Raw genomic sequence first — 15,068 nt, 5'->3', positions numbered from 1 at the left:
TGCTCAGTTTCCAGCCACCTCTCACCACACCCTTGCCTCTGGCTTCTAAGCAGCCAGGCTCCATCCGCACTCTCCCCCCTGCCTTTCACTCTAGCAGGAGGCAGATTTCTTGTTTAGCATCTGTTTGTCAAGGCTGCTAGGAGGGAGGGGGACACCTTTTTAGATCTAGCTGCTCTGGTGCTGGCTATAGCCAGCCTGAATTTATTTAAGCGCAGACTCTTATGTAAAGCAGAGGAGATTAGTATGCAGCTAGTTACAGAGCGACACAATCCCCATTTAATAGCCAGAGAATTTCGACAGGTCGGAGATGGGGATGATTTCCATACCTTGTTATTATCATGCAGCCGTAGCCGGCTCCGATTCAGCTGGGGGAAGGAAGAGGATGGATTTAAGAGGGACTTCATGCAATTGCTATAATGGAACTCCCCCGTCTCCTCCCCCAGCTCTTGTAAAGCCACAAAAAGGGAGGGGGATCATGCTGCTCTGGGCCCGTCTGGGCTGTTCTTTGCTAGAAGATGGAGAGACTGCCTTCTGTCCTGATACCGAGACATCAGAGCCAAACTCTCTGCTGCTCACAGCAAGGATCCTGGAGCAGACTAGCCCACAATGTTGAAAGGGTTTAAGGCCCGCCACAAGGGGGTGTGCAACAATCCCAAAGCGTAGCCCTTAGCACAGTGGGGTCCTGGTCTCTGACTAGGACTCCACGGCGCTACGGTAACACAAATTATAGCAGCCAATGTGGCAGCTCCACTTCAATTGGCCTGGCATAAGGTTCTACGTGCCGTAAGGCCACATCCCTAGATGGGTGGTCGGAACTGGGGATTGAACCCAGGCCTTCGGGATTTAAAAGCATGATCCTGTAAGCCAGCCATTGGAGGGGAACAGAGCTACATTGTGGTTACAGGCAGAAAGCTGAGGCCATCCCCCCCCCCACCCCTTTTCCTGAGAAGGGAAACATCACCGACATACTGCCCCCCCTGTGTCCAGGCTGGCAAGTTTTCCCCATGGCCTTTTGGGAAAGCTGGTCTCAACCACCAGCAACTGCATGTAAAGAGAGGGCTATTGTGTGGGGGGAAAATGGGGGGGAAAACCAGAACTGCAAGGTGCGTGAGAGCGAGACACCCGGTACTTCTGGAGCAGGAGGAAGAGAATTCCAAGGGAAGTTCCGACTGGGCGGGGGGATGCATCATCATGACCACAGGGAAGCGCTAGGTAGCTACAGGCTTGCTGCAATTAAAGGGCTATGCTGCCATTTCCAAAGGGGCTGTGCACGGACAGCCACCCCCTCCCAGCCACCCAGGGTGCCGGCTGAGGGTTACACTCACATCCTTCCCTAAAAGCCGTGAGCAGATGTGCCCACCCTTCCTCCCAAAGTCAGCAGGCAGTCACAGGTGCACACATTCGTTTTTCCCGGGGGGGTTGGGGGCGGGGGGCCGGTGGCACACATGAAGTGCAGGCTGGGAACCGCACCCTGACCATCTCTTCCTGCACAGGAAGCTTCGGAGCAGATGCTTGCTAAGAGATGGGCCCTTACCTGATGTGTCAGGTCAGTTACTGCCACCAGCGGCTGGTCTAGAGAACTCTGCTGGTGTTTCCCACCCCTACGGCTGCTTTCAACCCAAAAAACCTGCAACAAGACAGATTAAGTTCATCGCTCCTGGCTGCAGCAAGCTCGCCAGCACCAGCCGCCCCACGGGGGCTGCCTCAGGGAGCGCTGCCGTGATTCAACCGGGTGCACACGTCTGGCAGGAGTTACAAACTAGCATCTCAGCCAAGGCCAGGAACGGCAGCCGCACCAGGTGACCTCGCAATCCATTTTCCAGGGTATCTGCTGTTCCCAGCATGAAGCTGTAACGGAGACAGGGGCCAGGGAAGTTAATCTGTATCCCAAGCACGCAGGCAAATGAATACAAAACATCTCAAAAGAAACGGAGACGGTTCTGCTGACCTTTGCTTTGCATTACACACCTGGGGCCAAATAGTGGAGGGCCGCATGGAACAGATGGACTTGAGTTTAGATCCTCACCTCTAAAGGGATCAGCGCTCCAATCACAGAATAACCGTCTGTTAAAGGAAATCCAGATTCCTGACTCCCCCTCCCCCAACGATTTCAATGTTTAAGAGACCAGACAGCAAACAAATGGAAAACATTTGGAAATCGTTCTAATGCTGCATGTCAAGAATCAGGAGAGTAAAAAGAAGGTGGAGGGGGAGAGGGAGCTGCATATTTCATCAGTCCACACATTTACGGACAGTAATCGAAGTACCCGTCCCAGCAATCAACAGAGCAAAACTCCAGAATCCAGCTGTTCTTGGTCATCCCCTAAATTCTGAAAGGGAAGTTTGGATTAGCCATAGATGAATCCATTGGAGGGGCTGGGGGGGCATCCCACTGCTAGGCAGCATAGGATTAGTGCATCATCATTCTTACTGACCCCCCCTTTTTAAATGGGATCACACCTTTTCGTTGCCCTGGATAGGAAAGAAGAGACCAGCTCCTGCAGAGGAGGGGGAGCGAAAGGGGTACAAACTTTGGGAGATTTTCACCCCAGAATATCTAGGGCAAGGCTGGAATTGACGAGACTTCTGCACAATTTCCAGCGTACTTCTGGATTTTTAAACGGCAGAAGAAACGGACAATTTTCTGCCACTCCCGCCCCCAAACAACAAGAAGGGAATTTTCATAGCACAGCCAAGAAGCGAGCAGCAGCCGCTAGCGAGGGTTCTCCTACGCAACGGGCCCAATCCTTGCTTCCAGCAAAGCCAGTGAGAGTTTTGCCAGCAATTTTAATAGAAGCAGGATTATAGCCACAGCCTTCCCCCAAAGCCCTCTTCATTTTAACATCAGGCCTGCTGAAGCTTTCTATGGTTTCCCCCTTCCACTGCAGGGGTCCTTGGATGGAGCAGGGACTAAGCTAGTTTACAGCAAGCTCCCAAGAGCCAGGAGCACTACGACATAGCTTTGCTATTCCAGCAGATTTCTCGGCTTTTCCACCCCATAGGAAGTGGGGCGACCGAAAGCAGGAGGAGACATTAAATCTCTCTTTTCCAAATATGTCCCTCAGTCACTGTGGTCAGACAAAGCGCAGGTCTTTGGAGAGCACCGTAGATATCAGCAGCAGTTTGAGCTGTTTGCAAAAAAAAACAAAAAATGCATCTATACAGGAAGAGCCCAGTTCCTGATTTCCAGTTTGGTTTAATAAGAAGAATTTCCTTCTTCCCTTCAGACTCATGCAGGAAACCTGCAAACAGACCAGCTCCATAATCTGATTAGCTTCCATCCCACGCACGTTTCCTGAAACAAATGATTTGCGGGAGTTACTTTCCATTCCGACCCCTGCCCACAAAAGGTAGGGAGTGCAATTCCAGCCAGGGGATCAGTCTTGGGTTCAAGAGAGCAACGAGCAACTGAAAGGAGGATGCAGTTATCTGATTCATGCCTAGGAAGATTGCACCCTACTGGCACTTCCCCCTCACACCCCCGGTAGGACAGGGACTGATTTTTGGACGACTCAGACTGCCAGCCCCTCAGGGCAGGGATGGTGTCTGAGAAGGACCAAGCGCAGTGCTTAATAATGTGCAGTGAGCCATTTAGAGAGGCTAAGAAAAGCAAAGGCAGGGCATGCGCTTAGACACAAGCTGCATTTCAAGGGTAGCGGTGCAGCCTGGGTGGTAAGGTAAGAAAAGAAGAGCCACAGAGAATTTTGCAGGTAGTTCTAGGACGTTCATCACTCCAGCACCCACACGACTCACAACGCCCACGTGAGGCAGGGAAGTGCTGTCTCCATCTTGCAGATGAAGTGATTGAGACACAGAGAGGGGAAGTGACTTGCCCAGGTCACACAGTGAGTCAGCAGCAGAGCCGGAACCAGGTCTCCCAGCTCTCAGGCCGTGCCCTCCCTACCAGGCCGCCCTGAACCAAAAGAAAGGAAGTTCCTGGTTCACAAAGGAGCTGGCTGGCACTGGCCAGGCCATGGCTCAGCGGGTGGAAAGAAGAGAGCTTGAGAGGTCAGTGAGAGTCGAGGCCTTCACTGGGGATGGAAGAGCACCAGATGGGTACAGAAAGCCAGCAGGATCCAGGCTCACCACTTGCAGTGCATTAGAGGCTTCAAGCTGAGGCCAATACATAGCGGTCACCATTGAAGACACCGCTGCTTAAAACGAGGAGAGAGCTCAGCCCCCACCCCTCCCCCTGCTCGGGAGAGGAATCAACTGGGGAGATACCCACTGGGTGGGAACAGATGCTAGACGCCAGCTTTTTAATAGTGATCACTGTGCAGGAGAGGGCTTATCTCTGTCCCCTCTCCCCTCCCCAACCACACACACACCTCTGTAATCAACCCCGACTGGGAGGGCAGCTGCTCAGCCTTTGCCCAGCAAGCCCCCTCCCCACCTGGGTCTAGCTGCTGCCATATTCTGTGTTTGCAGCGGGGGGAGATTGAAAGCTTCTGTCCTCTGTTCACTCCTTTGTAGCTTTATTAGAACACAAAGGGACAAGCTGCTCGGTTTTGCTAGGTTAGAATAATCGTACTGGAAGGTGGTGGTTCAATTACGCACAGACTGCCAAAAGAACTGGCGGGGGAGAGCAAGCGAGGGGGGCTAAGCTCCTCTTCAGTGCACCAGCAGCTCTTCCAGTTAAACCGCTGCTGCAGACGGTGAGGAATTCTCGTTGGCAACTTGCAGGACAGGTACAGCTGCATGGGGGGGAAAAACCACGGTCTGGGCCGAGCACATGGTTTCTCTTGCTTTCGGCCTGTGGCTGAAAATGCCCTCATTGAGGCACACGCTGGGCTGGGAACCAGCTGTAGAGAAGACACCAGGTCAGCAGCCAAGAAGAGAGGCAACGCGGCTGCTTCGCTGTGATGTTCTCTAGCTGCTACAATACCAGAGATCAGACAAGCCAGGGGCATCAGGGAGATACAGTGACCTGACCATAGCAAGAGACTCCTTGGTATTGGGACTGACCCCAGATCTAGACCTAGGCAAGCACTGGTCAGGGAAATGCCCGTGTGCGGAAAACAGGAAAAGAAGGGTTATTCGGAGGACATCCTAATCAGGCTCTTTCCCCATTGCACCAAACTAAAGCTCTGGTCCTTGACTAGGAGCCTAGAGACACTGCTGCCCCGGGACACACACACAGCTGCCAAGCAAAAGGGATACACCATGACATTTTGATTTCTTCCCGAGTTCTGTCTGTAATATTGTTAATGAGTCTCTGAGGAGGCAAACACATTACAGGTTTTAAACGTCCCTTTCAGCCAGCCCAGAAGTCCCGTCCCCCCCTTCTGCCAAAGCAAGCAGCTACTGCAAATACTTATGGCTAATATTTACATTCAGATTCAGTTCAGGAAATACGTGTGTTCCCTTTGGTGAAGGAGGGGGGCAGGAGGGCAGGTTTGTGGCATTATGTTTCCTATTGCAACAACAGGTCAGGGTTAAAAACCAAACAGGGAGATTGGCAATTCAAGGCATTTGCAGAGCCATTTTATAGGTACAACAGCTCAGGTCCCTGGTAACGCCAGATCTTCGGCACATTGTGTAACGCCAGATCTTCGGCACATTGTGTAACGTAACCGATCGCCTCGTGGAAGGCATATCGGCGCGGAAAACACACTCAGAAATGGGTCCAACACCAATTTCTTGGCTGAACGACAATAGCTCCTGCTTCACACTAGAGCACTTGAAGCACTGATGACTTACCCACCAGTTACAGGTGAGCAGGGCCCTTAAAACAGACCCTCGGCTGCAGGCTGCAAAATGAAAATGGACAAAACTTTGGATAAACAAGGAAGCAGCCCTGACTTTCACCCACAGCTCAAACTGAACCTTTTGGCTAAACAGAGGCACAAGTTGGAGAGTCCAGGACAGATTTGGATTCTGAACCCCCCAAGCTCAGGATTGTTTGGATTGAGGGTTTTGGGTTCAGCCCATTATCAAATTGGAAGCATTCCACAAACTTCAGATCCATATTTTGAACTTTGTTCAAACTCCTGCCTTTTATTGGAGTCCCTCCTCCCGCCCCGCCAAGTTCTGATAATTTTCTCCCTTCATATTTCATTGTTAGATGTGCCACGTTGGAAGATTTTCTGCCAAGATTTCCAGTACGTTTCTTTTTAAGTCCAAGAGATGTGACAAAGCTGAAAGTATTACAAACATTGAAACTTTGCCTTTGGCCCTTCGCTAGTTGGGAAGCATGAAGCAAGGCCGCCTGGAGAGTGGGGCCATCCAGTCTCACACGGTTAACGTGGGGTACCTATATGCGTACTCCAGGGTTAAGCCTTCTACACAGCACAAGACCTGTTCTCAACACGCTTTGCAGCAAATCCACCACGGCGGGTTGTTTGGAAGACTATATATTTTATATTACAGCAAAAATATATTTGCTGGAACGCTGGATGGCAACAAACGTGTAAGGAGAGAGGAACTGGGGGAGAGATTTTTCCAGAGACCTTCGGGGACTTAACGTATGCTCCCAATTCCCAGTGTCTTTGAAAATCCCAGCACAAGTCGTCTTATTTAAAAATACCCACCCACCTTGAAGGTCCCTGTAACGGTTCAGACTACAGAGGTGCACTGCATACGAGCACTGATTTCTTCCAGGGGAAATTGGGTCATTAATTCCCTAACTGCTGGCAGTTCTGCAGATACAACGGCTATTAAGAGACTCCACAGCTTAATGTTTATTCTACATTTTCATGTACTAAGGCCAGTTTCGGGGTCAAACCCTGGCCCTACTGAAGCAAATGGCAAAGTTCCCGTTGACTTCAATAGGGCCAGAATTTCAGCCTTAAATTCGCTGTAAACTCACTTCTAGATGCTTGCCAAGCTGCAAATTTAACTCACTCACTCCTTGGAATAAAATGACTACAAACCCGGCTTTCTGGCATTGGGGCCTGCCTGGCAGAAGGGAGCCCAAAACCTAAAAGCCAAAAGTGAAGTAGCATCTGTACAGGCTGCTTCAGCAGGGTTTCTCAAATGCGGCCACTCTGGTCGCACGCAGCCACCAGGGGCTTTGCTTGTGGCCACAGCATCCTGGGCTGTGATAGGTGAGAGGGGGAAGTAGTGGTCCCTCCCTGTTGCTCCTGGATGCACCACCTTGCGGTTGGTTGCTGGAGCTGCCAGCAGGGGTTGGACCCTGCCCGCCTGGGGCACAACGCTGGAGGAGCAGACAGATAGTGAGTTCCCCACCTTCCCAGGGGAAGTGGGGCTCAGGCTTTGGGCTTCAGCCCTGGGGTGGCGGGGCAGCAGGCTCTGGGTGGGCCAGAGCTCAAGTCCCGCTGTGACTTGGGTTCACGCCCTGTCATTCTGGAAGCAGCTCAAGGCACAGACTTGAGTCAGAAGGTCTGTGTAGGGCACGACAGACATGCTAGCACAGCAGAGAGACCCAGGCCCAGCAACTGTAAACCCAGGTGTCCAAGGCCGAGTGCACACTCAAGTGCAGGTGTGCAAACACCAAGTCTACAAGCCCGGATCTCACAGACGCAAGTTTACAATGCACTACAGACTTACCCTTAGAGCAGTGGTTCTTAGCCTGGAGTGACCATGGAGGAGAGGTCCATCAACAGCTATTAGCCAAGATGGCCAGGCACGCAACTTCATGCTCTTGGTGTCCCTGAACTTCTGACTGCCACAGGCTGGGACCGTATAATGGGAGGGACCATCAAAATAGCCCAGTTCTGTTCATTCCCGCCAAAGGATCTGGCACGGACCACTGTTAGAAGACAGGGTACTAGGCTAGATGGACCATTGGTCTGACTCAGTAAGGCCATTCTTATGTTCTCTTTCCACACTATTCATGAGACCCTTCATTTTCGGTTTAAACTGATTTTTACCGAAAAATTCCCAGGTTTTACAAAAAGTATTCCTCAGTATTTTCTGATTTTCACCCTACTTTTGTATCAGATATAAAGAAAACCTTGTTTTATTAGGAAAATACAAAACATTGCGTGAGATATACGTACTATGATAATACATTAGTCTGTGTGTATATGCAAAGCTGCCTGTTGAAGTAAGGCTCTGTATTCGTCTAGAAGATACACACAACAAACAAATGGGCACGCATGCAAGCTCTGATGTGCGTGCGCATCTGAACATACTGATGAATCTCTCACCCGCCATGTACACATTTCAAGCTGTAGCAGAGAACAATTTAAAGATCTGACACACTGAAATGGGAAGAAAATGAAAATCTGTATCAGAACACAAGGAAGTATTCACAAGTTTACAAAAAAACAAAAACAGGAGAAAAGGACAAAGTTGAGCGTATGCGCTGTAAATATTTATAGGCTAATAGTTCTAAGTCTACAACAGTAAACTGTTTATTCAAATCAAAAGTTTTATTTGGGGATTAGAGATGTATTCTTTTCTTAGGTTTCAGAGTAACAGCCGTGTTAGTCTGTATTCGCAAAAAGAAAAGGAGGACTTGTGGCACCTTAGAGACTAACCAATTTATTTGAGCATAAGCTTTCGTGAGCTACAGCTTCATCCGATGAAGTGAGCTGTAGCTCACGAAAGCTCATGCTCAAATAAATTGGCTAGTCTCTAAGGTGCCACAAGTCCTCCTTTTCTTTTCTTAAACTCAGAGGTGGTGTGTTTTGAGTTCTGTTTTAGTTCTACAGCAAGGCAAACTGATGAACAGAATTCAAAGCATTAATCTATTGAATACATCCCCCCATCTTTCCGTCCACCAAAATAAACCCCGATATTTACCCAGAAAAATGACTAGTTTTTTGCACTGATTTTCACCTCTTTTTGTTGTGGTCATAACAAACACTGATAAATTCCTGGGAAAAATTAAATAAAAACTGAAAACAAAGGGCCCTAACTATTCATGAGATGTCACGATGGTGAAAAGGTACTACTTGGTTCAAAACAGAACGAGTTAAGTTCATGGAGAACAGATCAATCAACCGCTATTAGCCAAGATGGTCAGGTATGCAACCAGATGTTCAGGGTGACCCTAAGCCTGATTGCCAGAAGTCAGGAAAGGAAGACGGGGGTGGATCACAAAAAAAAAAAAAGGGCAAAATTGAAATGAAATGTTTTGTTTGACACAAACTGGAAAAAGACACCTGTCTTGTTCTGGAAAATTTTTGAGATTGACTTTGTCCAGATTTGGTACAAAACATTTTTTTGTTCATGCAAAAAGTCTCGGGGACTGGGGGGGAGGGGGAGAGAAAGAGGGAGAGAGACCATTTCCCACCCAGCTCTGCTTGTTTCCTCCACCCCTTCTTTCTTCCTAAACCCAAGTCCCTAAGTCCCAGGGAACTGATGGAAGCTAAAGCCTTGCCCTGCACAGATCTGGGTCCTGCAGGAGCAACAGTACGTGTGCTGTGCGTCTCGTTTCTAGGAACAGGATGCAGGGCACATAAGAGCTTGTAGCAGCCGTCTGGGCTGGGAGGCAAGATTTATCCATTCAGATCTCTGCATCCCAGCAAAAAGACCTCTAATCTCACCGGAGTGGACTTAAGCACGAGGCTGGGGGAGCTATTCTTAGACGTCTGACTTCTCGACAAGCCAGCTGGGGTGTTTCAGCAGAACCCTGCTGCTTGCTCTCTCTAACCTTGCAGATTTGGGTGTTTTTCGGACAGTCAAAGCCTTGAGGCCTGAACGGGAGCAGATGCTATTAAAGGGTGAATAAAGGGGTGGAAGGAAGAAGTGACCATTCTTTCATCAGGCTGCCTTTGAGAACCAATACAACAAAGCTTTGGCAGAAGACTAAAGTTAGGAGCCAGGGACAGCTTTGTGTTACAGTTTTAAGACAAACAAACCCATTTCCCCTCTAGCGCAGAGCTGTGAACACTTCTGACTTTACACACACACACACTCCCTTATACAGCCCCCACTGCTCCCAATATCCAAGTGCCTTCAAGAAGTGTAATGAGGCAGTGAGATTAGCATCTGTCACCTGCAGTTCGGGGGGGGGGGGGGAGGGTAGGAGGGAAGCAGGAAGGGGAGTATTTAATTTTAATGTGATTTGATTAAATAAGTATATGTGCAATAAAAGAAGGAACTTATTTCCCTACCCCGAAGCTACGCCTTCCTTTAAAGGAAGAGCAGCTTTAGCACGTAGCGTTATCCTCCCAAAACAGATACACAAAAGCAGGTGTGTCAAATGCCGACTACCAGCATGGCTAGTCCCAATGCTGAATTCAGCTCTGCCCCCTCTACGCCATTGCTCCTTCCCCCGCCACACACTTCATGGCAGATCATTTGTTCCGGTTTTGTGTATGGGGGCAGAGAATCGCACAAATAAAGGGCTTAATTGTCCAGCTCACATCATCATCATAGTCCCATTCTGTGCCTAGGGAAAGCAAGATTCAGCCATTAAAAAAAGAAAAAAAGTGTCAATTCTTTGTAACAAAGCTGTCCAAAGATGCTTTCCTTTCCCCTCCTTTTTAAAAATAAATTTGGACAGATAATACCACTGTTCATTTTAAAGCATTCTTCAATCAATTTAATTTTCACACTTGTGCAGAATTCTGGGTTTTAAGGATTTTCTTTTAATTTTCGTAAATTTAAATATCCACAGTTGTACAAAATTATGGGGTGGGGGGGCTTGGATCGGACCATTATGTAATACCAGTAGAAGCACCGAGATTCAAGAAAGAATGAAAGCTTTAACCATTAAACCACAAAATGGCATTGTCACACGTCAATATACACCACGCAAACATCCTTCCATCAAAACCTCTAATAAGTTCTCAAGCAGCATTTTTCTTACTTTGCCGAGCTGTTAATTTCCAACATTAGTGGAAATATTCTTTCCTCAGTTTGCGAAATCGATGTGACCTGACAAATCTCATCCTTCCAAGCCCAGTTATGTATTGAAAGCTGTAAGCTCATCGGGGCAGAGAACTTGCTCTCTAGTTTGTAGACCAGGTGCCCTTGGATATCCCTGTCTAATGGCCAATCAGATATGATTTCCATCAGCTCATTTGAGGACTGTCCACATGCTGAAGCCCTCTCCTAAGCAGCAGCAATCTGATCTTTGAAGGAAAGGTCCGGGTCAATTCACAGCTTGCACCCTCTTCCCATCCCCTGAAGCCCCATCCCCAACACTCAAGACTACTGACCCAGAGTTTGACGTGGAAAGGGCCAAAACAGGCGCCGTATTACTGAGCACAGACCCTTCTTATTTCAGCAACACCACAAGCCGCACGCAACGGAGCCCAACAGCAAATGCACCCGAAGCAGCCTCAGTTCGCGTAAAGGGGTCACCGCCTCCCCGCTTTCAGCCTAGGGGCAGGCTAACAAAGCAGCACGCAACCGGTTCGTGACATCAGGCAGAGCCTACTCTGAAGCATTAAATACGCACACAGTGAAGCGAATATCGGGGGATGTGGTCTTGCCTTCCACTAGGACAGGAGACCACCCCCCGAGGGTTTAAAGCCAAGTCTGTCTCTCACACACACATACCCTGTGCCTGGAGTGATGACCCACAGTTACACTCCTGTTCACACTTACCTCCAGCATTGTAAGCTGGCAATCACCTCATCGCAATGCAGAGGCTAGATATAGCCACAGAGGTGGCACTCGAAGCAGCAGATCAGCACGCCTCGGCCTGGAGTATCACTTGATGGAGGAGAACCCCCCACCCCTCGCAGTAGCCTCTTACAGTCAGCTAGGAAGACGCAAGTGAGTGCAGGGCTCAGATGTAAGCACTCCACATTGCCATCTGTTGAGAATGCAGCCAGGAAGCCTATTCATTCCAGAGCACCTCGGAGCGCCACGGGCTGCCGTGCAAGTCTGAAATAGGCGCGAACAAGAAAGCAGGTGCACGGTGTGAGAAAACACTTTGCACAGCTATTGCCCTTTGCACCTACGCATCTCACTGTGTTTCTGTAGACGTTCACGATACCGCTTGCACTCTTGCTAAGCAGGTGTGACAGTCACTGTCTTAGAAGACACACTGGGGATTGAACTAGGGATGTCCAAAGCTAAACATGCAAGTCTTTACAGCCTGAACCAAAGAGCCAGGCTCTGCAGCTGCGGCCTGAAACAGAACCACATCATCTCTGGATTGGGCACAGAGGAAGATGCAGGAATGGGCACGAATGGTGTCCCTAGCCCATTTGCCAGAAGCTGGGAATAAGCGACAGGGGATGGATCACCTGATGATTCCCTGTTCTGTTCATTCCCTCGGGGGTACCTGGCACTGGCCACTGTCAGAAGACCGGATACTGGGCTAGATGGACCCTTGGTCTGACCCAATAGGGCCGTTCTTATGTTCATAATACATACCAAGCCGGTGGGTTACACTGGCACTAGGACAAATTCTTATCTGGTGTAAACCTTCACAGCTCCATTGACTTCACTGAAGTTCCTCATCTGCTATGAGTCACGTCACTACACTGAAGTCAATAAGGCTGGGAGAATTTACACCAGACGAGGATCTGGCCCATTATCTCTATTTTACAGACAGAGAAGCTGAGGCAGAGAGCGCTTACGGCAACAGGCTCAAGCTCACAGAGTGCTGGGGCCAGAGCTGAAAATAGAACCCAAGTGTCTAGACGCCCACTCCTCTGCTCTAACTCCGTTGCCCGTCAGCAGACGTGCGCTTCGTAACCGACCAAGCCACCCACCAGTTTAGTGCCGTACCTCTATTTTTTTACTTCCCCCATTATACTTTGGGTCAAACATTCATGTGACTCTCCCTGCAGGAAAGCGTCTAAGGCAAACTTCAAACGTTTTGCTTTAAGAAAAAGAAGTATGAAGATCCCAAATCATGAACAAACACTTACTACCCAGAAATATTGGGAGTGAAGTGAAAACAGATTCCTTCGATTACCACCCAAGTCCAGAGACATTAGTTATATCACTGTAGTGTCTAGGAGCACCATTTACTGACCAGAATTCCACTGTGCCAGGTGCTGTACAAACATAGAACAAAAAGACCATCCCTGTCCTATAGCTAGCCACATCACACAGTTTAAAAGGTCAGTCATTTGTGGCGTTGCTTTCCACCGCTATCTCAACCCTCCCAGCAGAAAGAGACACCCTCCACCCCATTTTTAATATGAACAAAAGCTTTGAAAGTGATTCTTCCTGACAGACTCCACGGGCGAAGCCACTTGGGGGTATATAGGGCTATGCAGGTGTTTTGGTTTCATAGGATCACAAGCCAAAGCAGCTGGCATGCCCAAGAGAAATCCTTTGCAATGTCCGTTTGCCCGTTTTAGACCCACTGCTCAGGAAGCCAGTTACTAGTAACTTTTAAAGGTAGGTAACATCTTTCACCTCCCCTCCTTAACAAAATCCCTGCATAAATAAAGAGTGAACCAAGGGCTGCTCTAAGTCCCTGATGATGCTGCTGCTATCAGAACCCTGTGCTCATGAAGAGCCCCAGTAAAGGAAATAGGGTTTCTCTACAGAACTAGTGCAGGACAGAGGCTTAAGTCAGGAACAATTTTGCAACTGACTGATTATGACAGAGGCAGATTTAGGCCTTGAGTATTTAGGGAAGACATTCAGAGTCAGCCACCATCTCTCTCCCTCCCCTTTCGGGAAAAAGGAAAGCTTTGCAGAGTTTGAGTTAAGACACTTTGTCAAGAAAGCCTGAAGCCAAACTATTCATGTGTTAGAGTGAGCACAGTTAATCCCGCCTTCACTGAAAAGCTCAGTGCAACTTTAACTATGGAGCAGCTATGCACATTAAAAGCATTAATATGAAACAACCTCACACATTATATCTGCAAAGCAGAACTCAGTTTTAACCACATCTGGGTGCTACCCGTGGCCAGTATAATAGGTTTAAATCAAGCCTGATTGGTAAAGGACAGCAGACTTTGGAGAAAACTCACTTTTTGAATGAAAGACGGACCAAGGGGCAGGAGGAGTTGAGAGGTATGTGACAGATGGACAATAATGCCCCATTTGTTTTGTTTTCAAAGGCTACCTTTTTAATTGCCTTTACCTTGCCAACTAGCAAAAGAGAGGGATAGCTCAGTGGTTTGAGCATTGGCTTGCTGAACCCAGGGTTGTCAGTTCAATCCTTGAGGGGGCCATTTGGGGATTGGTCCTGCTTTGAGCAGGGGGTTGGACTAGATGACTTCCTGAGGTCCCTTCCAACCCTGATATTCTATGAACTGCAGCAGAAATCCACTACTGAGGTCCTCCTTTTCCCTGGCCAAAACAGCAACATCAACTCCCCCCCCCGGCCTCAAATCCCTGGCTTTAGCAATGCACAGAGGAAAGTACTTTTCTGAGTTCCTTTCTGGGTACAAGCTTTGGCCAATATCAGCTTAAATGCTACTCTGCACCTTCCGCTACCTTTAACACAATAGGGCCCAAGAGGCTGGCTAGATTATTAAACGTCACGACACAATGCAATAGGCACCAGAGTCCGCTCTGAAAACAAAAACACAAAACACACACACACAAAAACCCCCCCACAAGGCCAAAACTTTCCAAGCCTTCAGGAGCCGCTCTCATGATTTCCTCTAGGTTAACTTATTTGCTGCCTCACTGCGGAAAGGCTCTTTCTACCAACTCAGCAACTTCTTTGGAAAAAAAAAAAAGAGAAAAGAAAAAAAAAAAAAAGGAAATCGGGGCCCAGGCGACGGTACAAACAAAACAAAACGCGGGTCCTCACAAGCCAGCAGCGCCCTGTCCCCCCCGCATGTGGCGGACCCACGCGAACAAAGCACAAGCCCTGCCCTCACGCCCAGGGCTGTCTGCGAGCCCATGCCCCGCCAGGCACTGGGCTCAGGGGGGTGCTTCGCCCAGGGCAGGTTTCAAGCAGCCGCAGCCCGGCCAGGAGGGCGCACCCCCCGCCTGGGGACCAGAAAGCCGGGTGCGAAGGGATCGCAGCCCCGGGAGAGCTCGGCGGAGGGAGCCGGGGAAGGGGCGAGGCAGAGCAGCCCGGAGCCGGAGGGAGGAAGGCCAGGGCCCGGCAGAAGGGATCCGAGGCGGCCGCCCCCCCGGGCAGCCCTTACCTGCGGGAAGTCATGGCCGGGGCCGGGAGCGCGGCGAGCACCAGCGATGCACGGGGCTGCGCCGCTCAGTGCAGGCTGCCGGCCGGCGAGGCGCAGCGGCCCAGGTCAGAGAAAGGGGCGGGGCTCGGGGTC

General features: G+C 49.5%; 1 protein-coding gene across 1 annotated transcript in view; it reads right to left on the bottom strand.

Moving 5' to 3' along the window:
- The window catches only part of LOC142000817 (tyrosine-protein phosphatase non-receptor type 11-like), an 84,415-nt gene extending 69,347 nt beyond the window's left edge, over positions 1-15,068 (bottom strand). Inside the window, exon 1 of the mRNA XM_074975412.1 lies at positions 14,937-15,068. Coding sequence (XP_074831513.1) covers positions 14,937-14,950 — 14 coding nt within the window. The 5' untranslated portion in view covers positions 14,951-15,068. The remainder of the gene's footprint in view (positions 1-14,936) is intronic.

Source organism: Natator depressus, chromosome 18, assembly GCF_965152275.1.
Source record: "Natator depressus isolate rNatDep1 chromosome 18, rNatDep2.hap1, whole genome shotgun sequence".
Classification (NCBI taxonomy): domain Eukaryota; kingdom Metazoa; phylum Chordata; order Testudines; family Cheloniidae; genus Natator; species Natator depressus.
The sequence above is the reverse complement of the archived record's forward strand: the minus strand, read 5'-3'. Positions and strand labels throughout refer to the sequence as shown.